We start from the raw sequence: 22,067 nt of genomic DNA, 5'->3' as shown, positions 1-22,067 counted from the left end.
GCAAGTCTAAATAACATATATCTAATGTGCCCAGGTTTCATGCTGTTGTGTGCCAAATCAAGTCGTCTCCAACAAGCCTATCATGGGGTTTTCTTGGCAAGGTTTGTTCAGAGCGGGTTTGGCCTTGCCATACTCTGAGGCTGAGCGAGTGTGACTCGCCCAAGGTCCACTGAGGGTTTCCATGGCCAAGCCAGGATTCGAACCCGGGCCGCCAGAGTCGTAGTGCAATGTTGAAACCCATTATGCCACGCTGTCTCTACATTCACGGATTTTAAAGTTGGACATGGCAGGGATGCTTCCGAATAAATATTCTCTTCTACCCAGATGGTCTGTTATTGTTGCTGAAAGATAGACTCCACAATCTGACTTGTGGCCAGTGAAGGGCATGGATTAAAGGGAAGGAGCCATTAAAACTGGAATTCTCGGACCCTTATTTTTTACTGCTAAAAAGGATTCAACGGTTGGAAAATAACTCCCATGCATTAGATGTAGTGAGAACTAGTTTGGGGGTTTGAGTGTCGGACTACAACTCTGGAGACCAGGGTTCGAATCCCTGCTTAGTCATGGAAACCCACTGGATGACCTTTGGCGTGTCACACTCTCTCAGCCTCAGGGGAAGGCGATGGCAAACCTCCTCTGAGCAAATCTTGCCAAGAAAACCCTGTGATAGCTTCTCAGGATCACCTAGCACTGAGACAGGGCAGTTAAAGCGGTTTCTGCAGTGCATTTTGGATCTGTGACTCTGGAGACCTGGATTTGAATCCCCGCTCGGCCATGGAAACCTACTGGGTGACCTTTGACATGTCACACTCTCTCAGCCTCAGAGGATGGCAAAGGCAAACCCACTCCGAAGAAAACTCCTAAGTCAGAAACCACTTGAAGGCACACAGCAACCACAAAGTGTCTTAAAAATGGGTGGCGGAGGAAGAGAGAGACTCCTCTTTCCAATGAAAAATGGGGCAGGTTTTTAAAAACTGATTCCCCAGTTTTCCTCTGTGAAATATGACAAGGTTTAAATTGCACTAGACTTTCTTTTTTTCCCTTTGAGGGTCAAACTGCATGCGACGTGGCTTTCCAAATCGAACGGTGCTGCTGGAGGTATCTGGGCATTGATAAAAAATTATCTGGATCCCAGCAAACTTGAAGGCGAAATTTAACTCTTTCTCCCCAGGCGGTTGTCCCGACTTTATTTTGGAAGAGTCAAAAACCCGCTCTGGTGCCAAGGGTTTTTAATTTTCTCTCTCTCTAATGTAAAGACTGTCTTCAAAAGATCCTTCCTCGGGACTGCAGCCATGGACGAAAGGTCAAATTTCCTTTCGACCCCTATTCCGCTTTGGTTAATTTTCAGCACCCTCTTCTGCAAACTAGTGGTGCAATTTGCATTTTGAAAAGTAAACCCAGCGCATGAGATGCATGCAACGGTGCCAGTTGATGTCATTTAATGCATACTTTGGCCCTGAGTTTTTTAGGTCCAGGATTTGGTTAGTGGTAGTCGCTTGAGGGCCCACAGCTGCAAAAGGAAAGCCACCTTTCCCCTCCGAAAGACAAACCCAGGAATTGGCAAGGTCACCTCTGAACTTGGATCACTTTGGAGCAAAGCCATTTTGGTCTTCAAGGGGTGGCAATATCTGGACAAGAATTTGAATATTTCCCAACATCTCGCAAAGAATTGGAAACTTGAGGGAAGTGGGTGCAAGACAACGACCAGAGACAGACTTATTGTCGCATAAGCCAATGATGCATAGCACTTTCAATGTTGGACTAGGATTTTGGAGAAGAGAGTTTGATTTCCTTCTCTGCCATGAAACCCACTGAGCAACTTGGGCAAGTGACATGCTCCCAGCCTCATGGGAAGGCAACGGCAAACCTCCTCAGAACAAAACAGGGACTCAAGGCGGCTTACACATCTAAAACAGTCCAAGTTAATTAATTAATTAATTAATTAATTAATTAATAATATATATATTTTAAACCTCAACTTTTTAGACCTAAGCATCCAAAGCATTCTGCCTGCCATGGGCAACTATGGTCTGAAACATGCTGTAGGAATAATTCAGACCGCTTTAACTGTCCTGGTTCTTGCCAAGAAAAACCCATCATACGTTTGCCTTAGGCCAGGTCTCCATAGATCACATACAACTTGAAGGCACACAACACCAAAACTGATGTTCAGTGCTACACTTTAGAGCAGTAGTTCCCAATCTCCAGTCCTCTGGGTGTTTTGGACTTCAGTGCCCAGAAGCCCCAACCAGTTTGGTCAACATTCTGGGAGATGAAGTCCAAAACATCTGGAGGACCAAACTTTGGGAACCACTGCTTTAAAGGAAGGCAATCTGCGTATTCTTTACCTATGGATTACAGAATCTCGGGTTGGAAGAGGTCCCAAAGGTCATCCAGTCTAAACCCTGGCCATGCAGGAAGCAATTCCCAAATGTTGGTCCTCCACATGTTTTGGATTTCAACTCCCAGGAGTCCAGCCAGCTTGGTCAGTGGTCTGGAATACTGGAAGCTGAAGTCCAAAAACGTCTGGGAGAACAAAGTTTGGGAACCAGTGTTTTTTGCACGGTTGCTCGTGCATTATATAGTGGGTCCTTGTTATCTAGTGGGTTTTGGTTCCAGGACCCCCTATGGATACCATGTCCCATGAAATACAATGGATAGTAACATGGTGTCCCTTATACACAATGGCAAGGTTTGGATTTTGGAACGGATGTATGTTTTGGAATATTTTCAAGCCATGGATGCTTGAATCCGTGGTTTAAAAAAATCCATGGATATGGAGGGCTGACCTATGGCCATCCAGCCTAATTCAGCCATAAATTGACAGGTGACTTTTATGCACACCTCCGATGGAGGAGAATCTACTTGATCCATGGCACCTTGGGTGGAAAAACAGCCGAGAGGAAGGCATTTATAATAACCAGAGCAGAGGCGACAAGCAAAGGGCTCAACGGTCAGGTGAAATACAAGAGGCCTTTGCTCCCTCTTTCATCTGCTTTGGAAATTGCCTTGTCATGGCCATTTGCAAAAAATTTAACTGGTCACATCTGGAAGGATGATCCTTCCAGGACGAGAGTGTGGCCTTCCATACCACCGACAGCGAAGCATGGACATGTTAAACGGGGAGAAATTGCGATTTGCGACTCCTGGTCATATTTGGTTTCAACATGCCACTTCTTTCCATCCAAGGAATAAGCCCAACAATTAAAGCCTGCAGTTTTTATTGATGATTAAATATCAGCAATGATGAGACCAAAAGACAAGATGCATTTACCTGAAACAGAGCTCTGGTGTGAACAAAATGGAAGTCTTTAAAGAGAGGCTGGATGGCCATCTGTCGGGTATTACTTTGATTGAGAGTTCCTGCATGGCAGGGGGTTGGACTGGATGGCTCCTGTAGTCTCTTCCAGCTCTATGATTCTGTGATTCTATGATTTAAAGCCAAAGGTCATTCAGAGGCCTTTCCCCCCCAAATAATCTCATGCGCACATTCCAGGTTCGCAGAGATGTGTCACACATTCACAGAGACGTGCATCGATGCGGTTCCATAGCATGGATATGCTATGGAAGCCTGGGACTTGTAGTTCGTAGAGTGCTCTGACGGAGAAGGCTAAATGTCTCCCAAAGCTACAAATCCCAAGATGCCCCAGTGCTATCAAACTGAATTATTTCTGCAGTATGGATGCAGGCTTGGTCTGCTCCAGCTCAGTGCTAGGGAATCCTGGGGAATTGTAGTTTGTTGTGGCACCAGAGCTCTCTGACTGGGAAGACTTAATGTTGCACAAAACTACAGTTCCCAGAATCCCATAGCATTGAGCCAGGGCACTTAAAGTGGTCTCGAACTGGATCATTTCTCCAGTGTGTTTTAAGGTGCAACAAGATCCCTTTGCTTACTGATATTGATCCAGACGAACCTGGCTAGGTCTCCATATTGTTTTTAATGGTATAGATGGCTCTATTACACTTTCCTACATGTTGCAGATAGAGCGGAAATGGATATTTGATGGCAAACCAATAGTAAATTTGTTAAAAGATGGGAAACGACTTCAGGACTATTTGCAACAGAGTTGACTGTTTGACAACTTCTGGATTTGTGGGTTAAATATCTTGGTTATTATCTGTTGTTCATGGTTGGAAAGACTATACATGGCAAAGCTGGTTACTAAAAAGATTTGCAGGGGGAAATAGTTAACGTTTCCTTTAAATTCTAGTCGGCTTTTAGTTTTCAGTTTACTTTAAATTCTTTAAAATTCTTCAGATAGAGTTAGCCATGGCCATCTTCGGAGGCTGAGAGAGTGTGACTTACCCAAGGTCACCCAGTGGGTTTTGCAAACTTCGAATACACTTCCAAGAAAAATTCGGTGTATTGATTTTGTCATATTGATTTTGTCATTTAAGCCGACCTCTGGTGGAAGCCGTGAAACCCACTGGGTGAGACCAGGGTTCGGATTCCAGCTCGGCCATATTATAAACCCACTGGGCAAGTCACACTCTCTCAGCCTCAGAGGATGGCCAGGGCAACCCCTCCTTGGAAAAACCTTGCCAAGAAAACCTCATCAGACCCACTGACCTTGGCCAAGTCACACTCTCTCAGCTTCAGAAGATGTCCATGGCAACCCCCCCTCTGAAGGAATAAGTTAGAAAGCACACAAGAATAGCAGACTTGCAGAGTGGTTTGAGTGTGAGTGCTGGGGACTATTATATGACCCTGGAGACCTGGATTCGAATCCCTGCTTGACCCTGATCTTGGACCAGTCACACTCTCTCAGCCTCAGAGAGGATGCACTGAAGGAACCTTGCCAAGCAAAGCCCAGGCAGGAGGCAAGTGGAAAGGACTTGCTGGAGCCAGCGACAAGAGCAGCAGCTGCAAACTGGCTGGAGCGTCTCCTTTAAGGGCCTTTGGAGGCGTGTGTTGGAGGCCAGTCTCTGCCAGTTAAAGGCGCCTGCCTCCTTGAAGGGCAAGCGAAGAGGAGGCAGCCAAGTGGGCGAGTGAGTCCTTGCAACAGGCTTTTGCAAGAGCAGGAGCCTCTGGGGCAGATCTGGTGCCCCCCAGGGCATGGCAGAGACCCCAAGCAAGGCTGGCATTTGATCCTCAACCCAAGGTCTCTGCTGCTGGGAATGCCAAGCTGTGCCTGGATCGGGCTTTCGGAAGGTCGCCACCACCTTTCCCACCACTTGGGGGCGCTGTTTGGCCTGCTCTTCCCTTGGGTTCGCCTCCAGCCGGGGCCACCACGGAAAAGCCCATGATGTACACCATCACGCGGGGACCCAGCAAACTGGTCACCCAGCGGAGGACGGGTAAGGACCGGGCAAGGGCTGCCAGGGGAACACGTGTCTATATGTGTGTGTATGGAGTGGCTTACACGTGGATCGCCTTCCTCCCCAGGAAAGTAGCTCTTTCGCTGCCTCTTTGCCCCCTCCCTGCCCTTCTTCCCTTTGCTAAGGGAGCCCTCCCCCCAACCTCTCCTCTGTGGATTGTGGGTGTTGTTGTACTTTGTGATATGGCCAACCCCTGATAGGTCCCCTTTCCTTTGGCAAGATCTAGGGGTCCTTTGTTTATTTTGGGTGTGTGTGTGTGATGGGTGTTTTTGTCCTTTCTCTCCTCTGTGGATGATGGGCGTTGTTGTTGTCCTTTGGTTAACAAGGCTCTCTCCCTGAATATATACCCTTTCCCTTTGGCAATCTGGAGGGAGCCTTTGCTGCTGGTGGGTGCTTTCCTTTCTCATCAGCTGGATGATTGGTGTTGTTGTCCTTCTCCTTTGCCAAGATGGAGGCTTTTAGCTGGGGATGGCTCTGCCATCTCTCCTCTGTGGATGATGGGTGTTATTGTCCTTTTCTAAGGGGGTTGTTTTCCCTTTTCCACAGCCCCACCATCTGTGGATGATGGGTGCTGCTGGCCTTGGCTACTCCTTCCCCGGGACAAGATCGAGGAGTCATTTAGCTGGGGAGGGGGTGCTTTCTCTTCTCATCAGCCCTCCTCTTATCCTCTGTGGATGATGGGTGCTGTTGTCCTTTGCTTCACACATGGGTCCCATCCCTTTGGCAAGACAGAGCTGTCCTTTGCTAATGGGGGTTGGCTTTCCCTTCTCCTCAGCCTCCTCTGTGGATGATGAGTGTGGTTGTCCATTGGTCAACACACTGCCCCTTTCCCTTTGGCCAAACCTAGGGATCCTTTGCTAAGGGATCAGCCCCCCAATAGTCCTCCTTGAGCCCCCCAATGCCTCCTTCAACCCCCCCATCTCCCCAATGGCTGAAGAAGGAGAACTTGGGTCGTGACAGTGTCCCTTTCTTTCTCTTTCCAGGACCCACCCAGCAAGTGGAGAGCAAAGCCTTGGAGCTGAAAGGCCGACGGAGAGCCCCCCAGCACCAGCCAGAGAAAGCAGAGCCCCCCAAAGAGGCCCATCTGCCTTCATCTTGGCAGCTTGCAAGGTGAGAGACCCCCGCCATGAAGGGGGGGGGGGGCTGGGACCCTTGCAGAAGGAGTGGAACCTTTACAAAAGAGTGGAACCCTTGCAAAAGGAGTGGGAGCCTTAGAAAAAGGCTGGGCCCTTTGCAGAAGGGCTGGAGCCCCTTGCAAAAAATGAAGGGAGGGATTTCCAAGAGGGGCCCTGAGAAGCAAGGATCGGGCGCATGGCAAGGCATAGGGGTCCAAAAAGCTGGCCTCTGGGTGCTCCAGGCCCTTGGAGCCCCCAGAGACCACCTTTTTGCCCCCCATTTTTGCCCCACTCATTGCAATCCCTTCCCCTTGAGGATCCCTTTTCTGATTTTTGCAAGGATTACTTGACCCTGGCATCGGGGTGGGCACCCTTCGAAGCCTGGCCAACCGGCCCCCAGTAGCAGAAAGTGGCCCTGACCTTGTGGGAAAGGTGACCCCCTTTTCCTTGTCCTTGAGGCTCTCCAAAACCAGGAGGACCAGGGAGACTGAAGCCTGCCTCTTTTGGGGGATGGACAAGGGGTGGGGCAAGGATCGGGGTGCCCCATTGGTGGGTGGGCGGGACAGGGGCGTGGCTCTCAACGAGCACGTGGGGATGGGGGTGACACGCGTGTCTTTGCCAGATCTGGCCTGGAGGAGGATCCCCTTTCTTAGCCACATTGCCCTAGAGCCTTTGAGAATGGGGCACCCAGATAGACACACACACAACTACCTCCTTTGGCCAGAGACAGAGTGGATGATGGGCAGTGGCTGGTGGATGATGGGCATTGCCATTCCCCACCGAGTGAGGAGGCTTCATCTTGAGTCGGTGCCCTCCCTGAAAAAGATTGGCAGGAGGAGGAACTTCTCTGCCAGCCCCATCTCTGCCTCCCTTTTGGCAGGCAAGTGGTCCACAAACATTGCCCTTTAAGGGGGTTTTGCATCTCAGCTCCCAGAATCCCAGACTCTTGGTCAACCTGGCTGAGGCTTCTGGGTGCTGAAGACCCAAATCTCTTAAGGGGGACACACTTTGGGCCCCACTGGCATAAAGGCTTAGAGAGAGAAGGGGGTGCGAGGAGTGTGGATCGCGCCAAGGGGTGCCCTCGAAGGGGGTGACACCTCTCCAAACATCTGCCTATTGGTAGAAGCAGGCTGTAGTGTTCACCTTTGTTGTTGTTGTGTGCCTTCATGTGGTTTCTGACGTATGGCAACCCCCTTGTAGGCTTTGAAGAGTATTTTCCCAGGATTCCATAGGATACAGCCATGGTAATTATAGTGGACTTCACATTTTCATTTATGTCCTGCCTTTCTCCCAAGAATGGGATTCCAGGCGGCTATATATTGATATAAAAATATATAACCATATACATTGTCATATATAAACATATAACATTATATTTAAGAACAAGGCAGATTAAAAACTATAAAACTTTGAGAAAAGTATAAAATTAAAGTTATTTTGAAAGTTACTAAACGCTCTATAAAGTTCAAACATGAAAGATGAAAGACATTAAAATGAATGGAAAGACTACCCAACCCATAAAGCAGCCCAGCAACGCATTAGAAGCCCATCTCATTCCATTTCCAAAGGTCTGGTGGCACAAGAATGTTTTCAGTTACTGAGCAATTGGAGGCCATGTTAGAAAGGAAAAATCAAGGGGGAACTGATGCATTTGTTGTTGAACAGAGGAGAGGAATATCTGTAATAATAGTGGATGGCAGGAAATGGAGACGGAGAGAAGGGCTAGGAGGTCTGGTCACCTCCCTTGCCCATTGCTGAAATATAGCGCTATGAATCCACTTGAATTGCCATGGCTACATCCTGTGGCATCCAGGGATTTGAGGTTTAGCCATCGCAGACAGAGAACTCTTGTACTTCGCCAGACTACAGATCCTACCATTCCACAGCCATGACAGTTAAAGGGGAATCGTAGTTGTACGATTGTATGCCGTGAATTGGTTCCACGGTCTCTCCAGAGCCCAGATAAGAGTTTAGAAATGTTACTTTTTTTGGACCGCAGCTCCCAGAATCCCCTAGCCACCACAGCCAGCGAGTATTTTGTCTGAGGGATTCTAAAAAATTGTACTACTACTAATAAAAAAAAAAAGAGAGTAAGATTTCCAGACTCTGTCTGGGATTGAACAAGATCTTGCCTGTTTATTCTGGATTAACTGTTCAAAGGATGCCATTATGCTAATGCAAGATTGAGAATAGCCATAAAATATGTTGAAACAGCAGCACAATTTAAAATGTACTTGGGTGGGGTTGGGGAATGAGATTAAAGCCACATTCCTATACACACTGACTTTGAATTAAAACTATGAAGACTTTCTTTTGAGTAGACATGCCTAAGATCAGCCATTCTCTTGTGACCCAAGCGATTTGGATCGAGGCGAGGCTTAATTTGTTCAGGCCATATATTTATATATAGCAACACACATCACAAGAGGCCTCCATGAAAGTTTAGGGCATATCCACACTGCAGTTTAGGCATATCCACAAAAGCAGTTTGACACCACTTTAGCTGCCCTGATGCTACCTTACAGGATCCTGGGATTTGTAGTTTCATGAGGCATGATAGATCCGACTGAATGCCTTTGAGTTGACCTCGACTCAGGGTGACCCTTTGGATGAGATATCTCCAAGATCCCATGTCTTCCACCACTTTGTTCAGTTCTTGCAGGTTCAAGACCCTTGTTTCCCTGATCAAGTCTAGCCATCTTTACACTTTAGGATCTTGTCTAGTTCTTTCATAGCTGTCCTTCCCATTCCTAGCCTTCTTCTGCTTTCTCGACTGCATTCCCCATTCTGGTCAATGATTGATCCAAGGTATGGGAAATCTTTAACAACTAGTAGGACAGAGTCCTGGCACTTAAAATGGTGTCAAATTCTGCAGCATGGAGACATCCTTAGTCTCTAGAGTGACAATGTAAAGTCTGTGTTTTTAACATACAGTGGGCCCTTGGGATCTGCTGGGGTTTGGTTCCAAAATCCTCCATGGATACCAAAATCCATGGATGCTCAAGTCTCATTAAATACAATGGCATAATAAAATAGTGTATATAAGGTGGCAATAGCAAGCAGAAAGTACATTTCTATACATCTTATCAGTGAACTAGCACTCCCAAAGTGGTTTACAATGTGTAAGCCCATTGTCCCCAACAAGCTGGGTATTCATTTTAGCAACTTAAGGAAAGATGGAGCGCTGAGTGGACCTTGGAGCACCTTCTTTTGGATCAAACTTACAATGTTGTGGTTGGAGTATTTATAGCACTGTGCCACCAGGGCTCCTTAAATCAAAACTAAAGCTTGCTTTTGGAATTTACGTACATATTGTAGTATTTGCAAGCCGTGGATTGTTGAATCTGTGGGAAAACAGACTCAGCTTGAATCCAGAGAAAACGGAAGTACTCGTGATAGGTTCTCCTGGCCCAGGGATGGCGGTGGTTCCTCCTGTCCTGAACGGGATCACGCTTCCCGTGAAGGACTCTGCACGCAGTCTGGGGGTGCTCCTTGACTCGTCGCTCCGCCTTACATCTCAGGTGGATGCGACGGTCAGGAGCACCTGCTATCAGCTTCGGATGATACGCCAGCTGCGTCCCTACCTGAGCCGGGGGGACCTAGAAACAGTGGTACACGCTCTGGTAACCTCTCGGTTGGATTTCTGCAATGCGCTCTACATGGGGCAACCCTTGTACCATACCCGGAAGCTGCAATTAGTGCAAAATATGGCAGCAAGACTGGTCACTAACATATCTAGGGCCAGTCATATAACACCGGTCTTAAAAGACCTACATTGGCTGCCTATTCGCTTCTGGGTGCAATACAAGGTGTTGGTTATAACCTATAAAGCCCTAAATGGCTTGGGCCCAGGGTACTTAAAGGACTGCCTCTCTCCGTACAATCCGCCCCGCACACTCAGATCTACCGGGCAGCATTTGCTAAGAGTTCCGGAGGCCAGATTGGTCAATACCACCAGAAGGGTCTTTTCCATCTCGGCCCCTACTCTCTGGAACTCGTTGCCCATCGAGCTCCGTTCAGCAACCTCCCTGGCCCAATTTAAGAAGGGGCTGAAAACGTTTTTCTTCAAGCAGGCTTACCCCTGATTTTTTTTGCCCTGAGAACCCTGTGTTGGATATATATGATGTATATGATTATTGCTGTAAACCGCCCTGATGTTTCGAAGGGCGGTATATAAATAAAGTTTTTATTTATTATTATTATTTTAAAAAATCCTTGAATGTGGAGGGTTGACCATATTGTGAAAATGAGCCAAAGCTTGGGAGAATGACTGTTTCGGAACAACAGTTCCCAGCTTTTGGGAACTGGCATCTAGAAAGAGTCCTTTTTCCAAGCACCAGCCGAATGTAACTTTGGGAGGCTGGGTTTGCTACTTACTCTCGCCAGCCTGCCAGCTTCTCTGTTTAGTCCTTGCACTTTGACCGTTCCCAATGTTACCTCCTTCCCAGGCACACAACAACAACAGTTTTCCTAACACACTTTTGCTCCACTGACCTTGGAGGCCATGGAGGAGTCTAAATCAGTGCTTGCCCTTGCCATTAAAATATGGGCCAATATGCATGGAGGAATGAGGAACAGAAGAGATGCTTGGCATTTTGTGGAAACAGAATTAGATTGCGCATCGGTCATGCCTGCGGAATCCTAATCCGAAGAAAACACGATTAGGAGGCAGCCCAGTTTGCCATCCTGGGTACAGCAGACAGGGATGTCCCTCAACACAAAGGCAGCTTTTTATCTTTGATGAAGGTCACAACATTTCCTTATATTTTATTATATCTCTCGAACTCCCAGTAATTTAGGAAATTTAGGGCCAGGGCTTGGAAAGTTTCCATTTGGGGACTACAGCTTCCCGAAATCCCTTAACTGAAAGGGAAATTGAAAAAGATAGTAAAGAAAGGTAACACTGCAGGCCCTACTGTCCTGTAATTTAAACAGTCTTGATTTGGATTTGGATTTGTAATTATGTATTTGGGATTTGTAATAATAATAATTTGTAATTACAAATAATTAATTTGTAATAATGGAATCCTTGGATTTGTAGTTTGTAGTGGCATCAGAGTGCTCTGACAGAGAAGGCTAAATGCCATGTCACATAAAACTACCAATTGCACAATTCCATAGCATGGAGCCATGGCAGTTAAAGCGGTGTCAAACTGCATTATTTTTAATGTGTAGTCGAAGGCTTTCATGGCCAGCATCCATAGTTTTTTGTGGGTTTTTCGGGCTATGTGGCCATGTTCTGGAAGAGTTAGTTCCTGATGTTTCACCAGCATCTGTGGCTGGCATCTTCAGAAGTGAGACTCACTTCCATGCCAGCATTCTCTAAAAATGCCAGCCACAGATGCTGGCGAAACGTCAGGAACTAACTCTTCCAGAACATGGCCACATAGCCTGAAAAGCCCACAACAAAACCATACATTATTTTTGCAATGCAGTTGCACCCAAAGCGAGGCACCTCTTTCCCTTTCGCCATGCTTGTTGGGGAATTCTGAAGGCTGCAGTCCAAAGAAGAAAAGTTACAGGCTTTGTTTCCTTCCTTTGCCCCTTCATGCAGCTGTGCAGGAGAATTTGCCCTCGCCCGCCAAGGTTGGCGGCAAGAACAGTAGCCCTGATTTAATGGAGCCCTGTGCTTTGCCAATTGTGTGAGAAGGCACATCATAATGGTTTTATAACACTCCACCTCGGTTGCTCAGTCACATGGCTCAGTTTCTCAATCAAAGGCCGCTCTATCAGGAGCCAACGGCTTTGTAAAACATGTAATTCTTGCTCCAGGGAAGAGATAGCTCCTTAAATATGGGTGGGGAAGAAGGAGTGAGTTGCAGAGGCTTCCAAAGGACAGTGGGTCCTTGTTAATCCGCTGGGGTTTGGTTCCAGGATCCCCTGTGGGTAACAAAATCCGTGGACACTCACGTCCCATGAAATACAGTGGCATAGAAAAAGGGTTTCTCTTATATAAAATGGAAAATTAAGGTTTGCTATTGCTAAATAAAAAAATGTTTTCAAGCCACGGATGCTTGAATCTGTAGATGAAAAATCTGTGGATAAGGAGGGCCAACTGCAGTAGCCTGCAACTTGTCTGCAGATGCCTTTAAAAAGAATGGCAATATCCCCAAATTTGAATACATTTGGTGGTTGGTGACAGAGTGTCGACCTGACACAGGTTGCTGTTTGGTCTGGGCCAACCTTGACTTCTGTGACATGTCTGATGTCAAAATAACAACAACAACAACTACTAATAATAATAATAATTACTTATACAGCGGTCTGCGGTTAGAGGAACAGGGCTCCCATGAAAGTGGAAAAACTGCAAATAAAACAAGATTTTAAGGACATTTAGAAGGGACCATAGGGTGCCTTCAAATAGAGGAATGATCTCTGTAAAATAGGATACATGGTTAGTCAAGAACACAAGCTTGTCCCCACTGCTGTTTAGTTTCCTTGGCAGGCCTTGCTTTGACTCAAGGGCAGGGAAAATGATGATAATGATGAATGTGATGTTTGTTGGTTAATAAGGTCCTTCACCTTTTTCTTTCTTGGCAGCCCAGCTCCCAAGCTTGTATTCAACAGAATAAATGGCAAAAGACCACCACTAACTATCAAGCCCATGTCAAACACAGAGGAAAGCTACACTGTGGCTCATGAAGAAAATGTTCGGTTTGTCTATGAAGGTAAGAGGGGATGTGGGATCCACGGTGTGATTTGCTGCAAGCACCCCCTACAAATGGCCATCCAAACTCTGTTTAATGACCTCCAAAGAAGGACACTCCGAGGGAGTCTGTTGAACAGCCCTCGCTGTCAAGAAGTTCCTCCTAATGTTGAGGTGGAATCTTTTTTCCTGTAGCTTGCATCCACTTTTCTGTGTCCCATTCTTGCTCCTGTGACCCTCTCTTTCTCCCTTCTGCCCAGCCTGGCAACAAGTAGAACAACAGCTGGATGACAGCCAGCAAGGAGGCAGCAGATCTGGTCCAGTGCAATATGTAGAAAAAACACCCAGCCCTGAACTGAAAGGTAAGGAAGTACATATGGTCAGATCTCTGGGGGAACAGTGTGGAATCAACACATTGCATGCAAGAAGCATATAAATACGGCTGTCCCTCCACATTCATTGGGGTTGGGGTGAAGGACCTCCGTGAATGTGGAAACCACAAATAATAATAAAAAATACTATTCTTTTAACCTAATAGAACACATCTCATATCCAGGTCTTCCAGTGCAACTCTGTGGTCATCATCTGCCAGACGTTGATCATAGAATCATGCTGGAGGACCTACAAATGCCTAGAGAAGTGTTTTCTCTAGGAACCGCTAGGTTCTTCAGCACAGCTCTATGGTCAACTTCCAGCAGAATTGCACTGGAGGACTGAGACTCCTAGAGAGAACATATTAATCGAAAACACAAATAATCAAATCCGCAAAAGTCTAGGCCATAAACGTGGAGGGGCAACCGTAATGTAAAACTGAAACTTGCATTACACAGAAAGGTGCAAAGTTTTAAGCCAGAGTGGATTTAATGCTTATTTTGTGAGGCTTTAAATGTGTGTTGCATTTGGTATTGTAAATGTGAACCTCTCTATCTATCTATCTATCTATCTATCTATCTATCTATCTATCTCGGGTTTGATCTGGGGTGAGACTGATGGAGCCTTCTGGATGGTACTAGATTGCAAATCCTGGATCCCTAGCCCTAAATCCAGTTGTTAGTCCAGACTAGAATAGGACTTAAGTAAATCCACACTTAGGTAGGTTACCTTGAGCCAACTGGTCTAGTTGAGGACTAACAACTGAGTTTAGGACATAACCAGTATGGCCCATGACAAAAAAGGGTAGGAGTTGCAGTCCAAAACATCTGGAGGGCCAAAGGTTCCCTTTCCTTGCTGTATGTCTTTAAAGCTTGCATATAACACTTCACAGACAGGTTCATCCTGACTTTATTTTTCTACTTTTTTCCAGATTTTGTGCCTATAGACCTGGAGGACTGGTGGGCACAGCAATTCTTGGCCAAGATTGAGAATGGCTCTTAGTGATGGGTAAAAGAAAGGTTATAATAGGGGAAAATAAGCCAAATGAATTTTACTGTAAGAAAATGTACACCAGTCGAAGAGTGAAGAGGAGAGAGAAGAGGGACCACAGCTGTCCCATCCTTGCATTCATCCTAGGAGGAGGAAGGAGTCTGACTTGCAGCTGGATGTGTCTGCCTTTCTTTTCTGGAAGCGCCAGAATTTGAGCAAGGAAGATTTCCGTGGATTGTATGTTCTTTGAAAGTACTGTGGCAGCATGGAAGAAGGGATATAGGGAGGGGCTGGCAACCCTGTCCTTCTCCCGTTTGGAGCTGGAACCCCAGCACTGACCTGGAAGGTCAGGAACTGCTTTCAACAATAAAAGTGCCCAGTGCTGCCAACACAACAAATCATGCTGCTTGAAGGCAAGGGGATGCATGTTGGGAAGGTGCCAAGGGTGGCATGCTTGTGCAAATTGACCCCTGGGTATTTGTTGCTCAGGCCAAGGGCAAGAGGAAACCCACAGGGTTGGTTTAGTCCTTCTGTCTGTACCGGCAGGTTGGCATGAGTTTTGCACTGTGATTTCACCAAGATAGGGATAACTAGAGCTTGGTAATGTCACTTTGGGAGGAAACAACTTGCAGAATCAACAGCCGGCGTGGCCAGTGGCCACGCTGGCTGGGGATTCTGCAAGTTGTTTCCTCCCAAAGTGACATTCATTGCCAAACTCTGGACCTGGCATCCTCTAGCTTCATTGCCAGTGTGTGTGGCAATGTGAATGCTTGTGCAGTCACAGGCTTATGAAGCACAAGGCCACGGTGGCCTCCCCAGATTTGGGGTTCACCTTTCAGACCAGGGAGGGCCAATCTCTTGTTCTTTGGGGACTTGTGCTGTTTTTCTAGACAGGAACAGTCTTGCCATCCAGCTCATTTTGAACTGTGACTCCTCCAACGTAGGACAGATGGGAGTTGTTGACCAAATAATGTAGACCCCAAACCATAAGTAACCTTTAGATCACATTTGAATCAAGCTCCTCCATCAGGAGACATACATCTCCATAGCTATGTCTCCCACTGTTGCCCCACTAAACCCACTGTCTAAGTCACAAAGCCCCATCTGAGCAAGGGAACCAGCAACAATACAGCCAGACTTCCAACTTATACAATTAGTGAAATTGTAATGTTGGAAAGCAGACTTAGGACACTGCAGTTTACTAACAAGATGGCATCTCCATCTTTTTATAAAGGACAGATGAGGTACATTCAGGTCCTGGAGAGATGGCAAAACTTACAGGCCCCAAGTAGCTGTCCTCTTCTTCCGTAAGGTTTGCAAAGGCTGCCATTCATTTGGCAAAGGCTGGTTGCTAAATTAATAATGGAGGCGCATGTACGTCCTGAAACGGATTCTGCGTGCTGTTCCATTTTGGTTCAAGATGAGAGTCCCAGGCACCCAACCCTTGAACAGGGGGATAGCCGTTTTAAATTTTAACACGCAAAATCAAAAGGCTGAACATAGTACATGAACTTAAAATTGTCAAGATCTACATTTGGATTTCGGTAACATTTTGTTTTGCTTGACAGTGCCTTGCTAAAGATCTCTGGTGCACAAAAACCATGGAAAGATGAGGAGTCCACCATTTTGAAAATCCAGTTTATTTTTTGAGATGGAGAGAAATGTCATCACTACAGCCAACTGCAGTACATAGGAGCCATTGAAGAGTGGATAGACATACAGACATAGTTGTCTGAGACATGGACTAGCCCTGCACCCTCCCTCCCTTGGTTCACAGCCTGTATCTTCCTAGTCTTTTAAAAATACACCAACACATATATTAAAAAAACTCAAACCATGAAATATGGGGCAAATCTCACAAGGGGGACTCACAGATTAGAAGACCTTTGCCAAGTGAGTTTTTGTGGCTTAATTCAGTGGCCAAGAGGAGCAAAGGATGGACATTTGCTTTTGCTTGTCCTCCCGATAAGAAGAATTGTTGTATAATTCTGTTCGGGGGGGGGGGGGGGGGCTGGTGCAAAACCAGACCTAAGAAATGTTATAGCACAAACTGGATTCATACATATACATACACACGCACACACATTGTGCAAAATAGCAGTGATTTGTGCAAGAGGAAGGAATCTGTGCAACAGGAAGGGATCTGTAGCATTAGCAAAGGTACAAAAATAATAATGACAAGAAGTTGCACTCCTAGGACATTCTGAGCAGCATTGCCCTCAGCTCTGACCTGTCTCCTGTGGAGTCCTAACACCGTGGAGGGGAATGTGTGCCACTCCAGACGTTATTGGACTGCAAGTCCCCTCATCCTTTGCCAGCATAGTTGACAGTGAGGGATGCTGGAAGCTGCAGTCTTATCACCTGGAGCGATACATGGCCAGATCCTGTTAATGACAGATGCAGATGTTAGTTGCTCTACACACTCAGAGTAAATTTTGTGGACAATGCCAATGGCTGTATCCAGTGGAGAATAGTGGAATTAGAGTTCTACATGCAGAATGATTGCACATCTTAATGTGCATCAAACATAGTGTGCAAATGTTGCCTTGTTGTTAGCTGCCCTGGGGTCAATCTCGACTCATGGAGACCCTGCGGTTGAGAGATCTCCAAACCTACCTATCCTCTACTAGATTTTGCAGATTCAGGACTGTGGCCTCCCTAAATGAGTCTAGCCAAATGCTGCCACCAATGTGAATGTGTTGTATCACGTTAATATTCATTGCAAAAGGTTCAGCCTGGCAATTTGTCAGAGTTTAGCATGCCAGGCTGAGATGTCCACAAGGGCTGGGCAGCCAAACCAGAGTTGACAAGGCAGTGTGACTGTTCTGAAAGCATTTTGAACACCTTCAAGGACAGTAGGCCAGGAGAGAGGTCAGATCCTGGAACTGGACATTTCCTTTTCAAGAGAGTCTGTGCAGAATATTCTGATAAATTGTTCCCCAAATAAATTAGAGGGTACTGGCTAAACCGGACAGAATGTGATGATCAACACAACAAAATGAACATGAAGACAAAGCAAAAAAAAAAAAAGGAACAACTATCCTTTATAAAAATGGTACCATGGTACTAGTGAGGATACTGTGTGCTCTACTACAGACGGCTTGGAATGCCACACGATTGGGACCCTCCCATACAGAACAGAGAAAAGCAAACTGTGTACACAATGCACAGGCATCTGAGATGGGTTGAGAGACTTGAAGAGGCACCCATAAGAAAATGCATAGTTGGGTTACTTCTAAGAATATAAGAAGAGCCCTGCTGGACCACACCAATGGTCCATTTCATGATTCATCCAGCTCTGTCTCTGAACATGGAGGTTCTAGCAGCCTTCACCACTACCAGCCATGGATGAGTGTCCATGAGTTTGTTTATTCCCCGATGAAAGGCATGGCCACTCTCAAGGGCAGTGGCTTTCAAAATAATTCAGTGATAACATTAAGGACCCCCCCTTTGCTGGCCTTGAATCTGCCAGAGATGCATTTCATTGCTCTGTCACTATCCCCACTGGTCATTTTGGTAACCAAAATGGCTTGGAAATGTACTCTCAATGACAACTCATGATGACACATTGAAGCAATTCGTAACTTGGCATCCAAAGCCAGTGCTCTGGCATCCAAGGCATCATCTTACTACTGCTCAGTTATGGAGTTTCAGCATTGTCACCCTTATTAAAAATAAAATACCAAGTTCTTTCTTTCCCAGTTTCCACAATTGCCTTTTCATAGACTCATAGAGTTGGAGTACACCCCAAGGCCCACCTGCCATGCAGGAATACACAGTCAAAGCAATCCCAACAGATGGTCATCCATCCTCTGCTTAAAAACTCCACTTCCAGACAGTTTTTGAGACTACTTTTGCAGCTTGTATGAAAGGAAATCCAAAGGTGAATCTGGGAGACTTTAAAAAAGGCCAGAGATCTGGAAAGCAAGACATTTTACTGCCTTCTTTAAGAACATAGACAACTAGAAAGCAGGAGGAAGCACCCGTTTGTGGTGAACAAAACCCTGTTGGGCCCAATTATTGAATGGACGGTCATCATATAGGTAAATCCCACTGATTCAGTGGGTCTGCTATAACTAGTTGGGACTAAGAATAGAATGCGAGATGTACCAACCATAGAACCATTGGTGATCACTCCCTCTGTCTTTTTCTTCCCGAACCCAATAGCACAGGGACCCACAACCTGCACTGCGGGGCCATATGAAGCCCTTGGATAATTGCATCTCACTTTTATACACAGCGACCCAATTTGGCATCTCACTTTTATGCACAGCCCAGCTGGTAACTGGCCTCCCAGGAAAGAAGAAACCGTTTTCTGGCTTTCAACCCACTGCTACCAGCCAACAGGGTTCCAATCTGTCCTAGGAACCTCATGCTGTCCTGCTGAGACCCTGAATACAAAGGCATTTGTTCAAAGAAGAAGCATTAGAAATAGACAGCAAAAGGCTTTCTCTGCTGTGTTTCCTAGCCCTCTATGCTGGAGTTTGCAGATATTTCATTTTTGGTGATTTAGCAGGCAGCATACATAGGGCTCAGTGCAGATCAGATGCTGGGTCAGCGGTTGCTACTCAAGTTTGACACAGGCATGCAGCATGGGCCCATGTTGACCTATGGCTGGATAGCTGCTCGGTGGGTTTACTTTTAAATTTTGTTCCTTTTGGATGCAGGAGAAGGTCTCTCAAGTTTCTTTTTGCAATGCTAACAGCAGAATTTTGATATTCTAACTCTAACTCTGTAGAAAAAACACACCACTTTCTGTTAAAATAAAATCACCCACGGATTCTTCCATGGTACCTATTTCTCCTAAATAGCACCTCCATGTGACACGATCAGGAACAACTGAAGAAATAACCTACCTCTACTTCTGCAAGGTGAGGAGGGCACAGGTATACAAATAAGCCGTATTGGAAAAGGAGGGACCCACTCATCTTGGAGCAGAAGAAGCAACATGGACAACCTTAACTTGATGGACCAGGGAAGAGCCAAGAGCAGTCCTCCTACCAGGGCAATGCAGCACTTAAACCAGCCCTCCTCAACTTGGCCTCCCCCTGAAACATATGGACTATAACTCCCATCACCCTCAGCATGGCCAGTGCCTAGCATGATGCTGCTTGGCAGCTATGGATGAGCCAAGAATTGACAATTCTCTTTTTGTCAAACAGGGGCTCTTCTGGAAGGATTTAAGCCCCTCTTAATATATATGGATGCATGTTTCTGTTCAGTTCCGTGCAAATTTTGAGGGAGAACAAGGCGATGGGACATGTTCATCTGGCACAGGATGGTCAGGCGCTGTCGCCAAACCTGCCCAAGTGCCTTTGATGCCGAACAATGTGTCAAATGATCTGCCTACCTGATGGGGTGTCTTCAGCCACACCTAAGTTTAGATGCTTGGCAAAGTTGGCATCAGGTCTCATAAAATATTGATGAGACTGGTCACTAAGCTTTCAGAAACAGCATGACAGACCACTTAGCGCAGGCCTCACTCTTTTGGATTACAACTCCCACAATCCCTGACATGTTAGCGGAGGTTGATGGAAGATCTAGTTCCAAATGTATAGAGGGTACTAGATTGCCTAAATTATGCAGCTGCTATAAACTGTGCAAGAGCAGCCAGCATAGGCTTGCCCAAATGGTCATTCCATTTTTTTTGCAGCTAAGTACGGCTTCTCCTCAAAGATCCCTAGACATGTGAACCTTTTGATTCTAAGCTACCAAACAACCTCTCTCTAAACTAGCAGTTCTCAAACTTTGGCCTTTTCCAGACTTCCTCCCCATTGGTATGCTGGCTGGGGATTCTGGGAGCTGAAATTTCTGGCAGATCAAAGTGTAAGAACTCTTGGTCTAAACCTCAGCATTGTGAGCCTTGTCCATGGCTTCCTAATGTGAATGAGATTCTGAATTAACAGAAGAGGGAAATGGGTGTAGAAATATGCAGCTATAGACATAGTGGGACCTCCTTCAAGAATGGCCCCTGTGCTATTCCTCATACATGGGCCGCAGCAGTACATGCAGTCTCATCATGTCTTGAAAAGAAAAAGGAAGCCCACCCCAGTCTGTAAGATCCAGTACCCCGGAAGTGATGCAGCCCCAGACTGGGGAATGTGGTTGGTTTTGTATTTCCCTTGTCCTCCCTTCTTGCTTCTTTGCCATCCAACGGAAGTGAACAGGGAATGGCAGAGCCCAGATGGATGGAATTTTGTACATACAGACATGGGTCGCAGGCATACAGATGTGTGCGTTGCCAACACCCCATACAAGGGGCACGCTAGGGTCAATGACAGAGAGACTGACCCAGTGGAAGCACTGGCAGAGAGGATGCAAAAAGGATGGTATCTTTGTGCCCAATATGCCAAGTCACACCAGTCACTATGGGACCACCAAGTAACAACCTGAGCAGCAATGGAGCATTGTCTCCTCTTGTTGGCTTTAAAATGGAGTGAAAACTGTAAGATGCCCACACCTGCCTCAAAAAGGAGGCATTCATTTCCCCCTCCCATGCCTCCTTGCACATGCGAACGTACACACTGACAGACAGGCACACCCCTGCACACTGTCCTGACTCCGGTGCCATGGCATAGGCGGTACCTCCTGCCCGCTGTTGGCTGACAAGAATGCCCATCCTTGAATGCATTGTTGAAGACGGTGGTTGAGATATAAATTACTGTCTCTATGTATACTATATATATAGGCAGCAGGTCAGTTTGCGGAGTCAGCGAAGAGGCTCATTTCCCTCGATCCTCCGTATAGTGCTGGAAACGCGTGAAACTCATGAAGACTTGCTCCAAGGAGATTTGGCTGACAGAATAATCCTCAACGCAGTACTTGTCTTTGGCTTTCTCTAGGGCCCCAAACACCTGGGAGGGAGGACAGAAGAATCCATAGGGAGAAAGAACCCGACTCCAGCAAGACATCTCAACATTTCTGAAAAAAGCTTATTTGCTCTTCCATGGTCTTCCCTGTTCCCCAAAAGCCAGCATTGATTCTTAAGTATTATTTAACCCTGGGATAGGTAATGCAAGGCCCTTCTAATGTTTAACACCCAGGTGTCCTAGCCAAGGGTGAGGGATTGTGGCATCCAAGGGTCCAAAAACATATGGAGTGCCACACACTCCGCATCCCTGGCCACTCTCCAGGGCTGGCCAAAGATATTTTGCTACCTAAGAGAAAGGACAAGATGGTGCCACCTTCCTGTTCCTTTTGCAGAAGCAGACTGGGCTGGAAGCTGAATCTAACTTCAGCACCAGTGATAGGATACCACGTTCCTCTTCAGAACAAGAGCTGAGGAATGGCATCATTGTCCCTTCCCCAGTATTTGTACATGAAGCAGCTGCCTCCATCAACCTAATGGTAGAGTACCCAATGGTCCCTCTTTCTGTTGGAGGCAGAGAAGAAGAGGCAGGAACAGATCCACCATGCCTAGCTCAGAGACAGATGAAAGCCCTTAACAGCTACCATCTTGGCCTCGGAGGGAAAGAAAAAAGGCAGGCACCCTCTCTCCATCCCAACTGCCACCGCCCTGTCCTTTAAGGGATAGAAGAACCAGTACTATCTGCTGGACTTGATCCCCTTCTCCACTACCATTCTCATCACCTTTTGCATCATGCCCTTTTTAGATTGTAAACTTG

The 22,067-nt window shown here is 46.4% G+C and overlaps 2 protein-coding genes across 2 annotated transcripts in view; one reads left to right on the top strand and one right to left on the bottom strand.

Moving 5' to 3' along the window:
* The first annotated feature begins 4,958 nt into the window (after nucleotides 1–4,958).
* MCRIP2 (MAPK regulated corepressor interacting protein 2) lies at nucleotides 4,959–14,840 on the top strand. Its single transcript, XM_089540331.1, has 5 exons — nucleotides 4,959–5,298; nucleotides 6,303–6,429; nucleotides 12,975–13,102; nucleotides 13,341–13,442; nucleotides 14,384–14,840. Exons 1-5 carry the CDS (start codon nucleotides 5,244–5,246, stop codon nucleotides 14,452–14,454), a joined length of 483 nt encoding a protein of 160 aa, XP_089396457.1. The 5' UTR covers nucleotides 4,959–5,243; the 3' UTR covers nucleotides 14,455–14,840.
* A 1,596-nt stretch (nucleotides 14,841–16,436) lies between these two features.
* Nucleotides 16,437–22,067, bottom strand: part of ABCA3 (ATP binding cassette subfamily A member 3) — a 62,576-nt gene continuing 56,945 nt past the window's right edge. Inside the window, exon 31 of the mRNA XM_089540735.1 lies at nucleotides 16,437–21,296. Coding sequence (XP_089396861.1) covers nucleotides 21,165–21,296 — 132 coding nt within the window. The 3' untranslated portion in view covers nucleotides 16,437–21,164. The remainder of the gene's footprint in view (nucleotides 21,297–22,067) is intronic.

This window comes from Sceloporus occidentalis, unplaced genomic scaffold, assembly GCF_023333645.1.
Source record: "Sceloporus occidentalis isolate IW3139 unplaced genomic scaffold, rSceOcc1.0.p SCAF_10, whole genome shotgun sequence".
Taxonomy (NCBI): Eukaryota; Metazoa; Chordata; class Lepidosauria; order Squamata; family Phrynosomatidae; genus Sceloporus; species Sceloporus occidentalis.
This window is presented reverse-complemented; position numbering and strand designations above follow the sequence as displayed.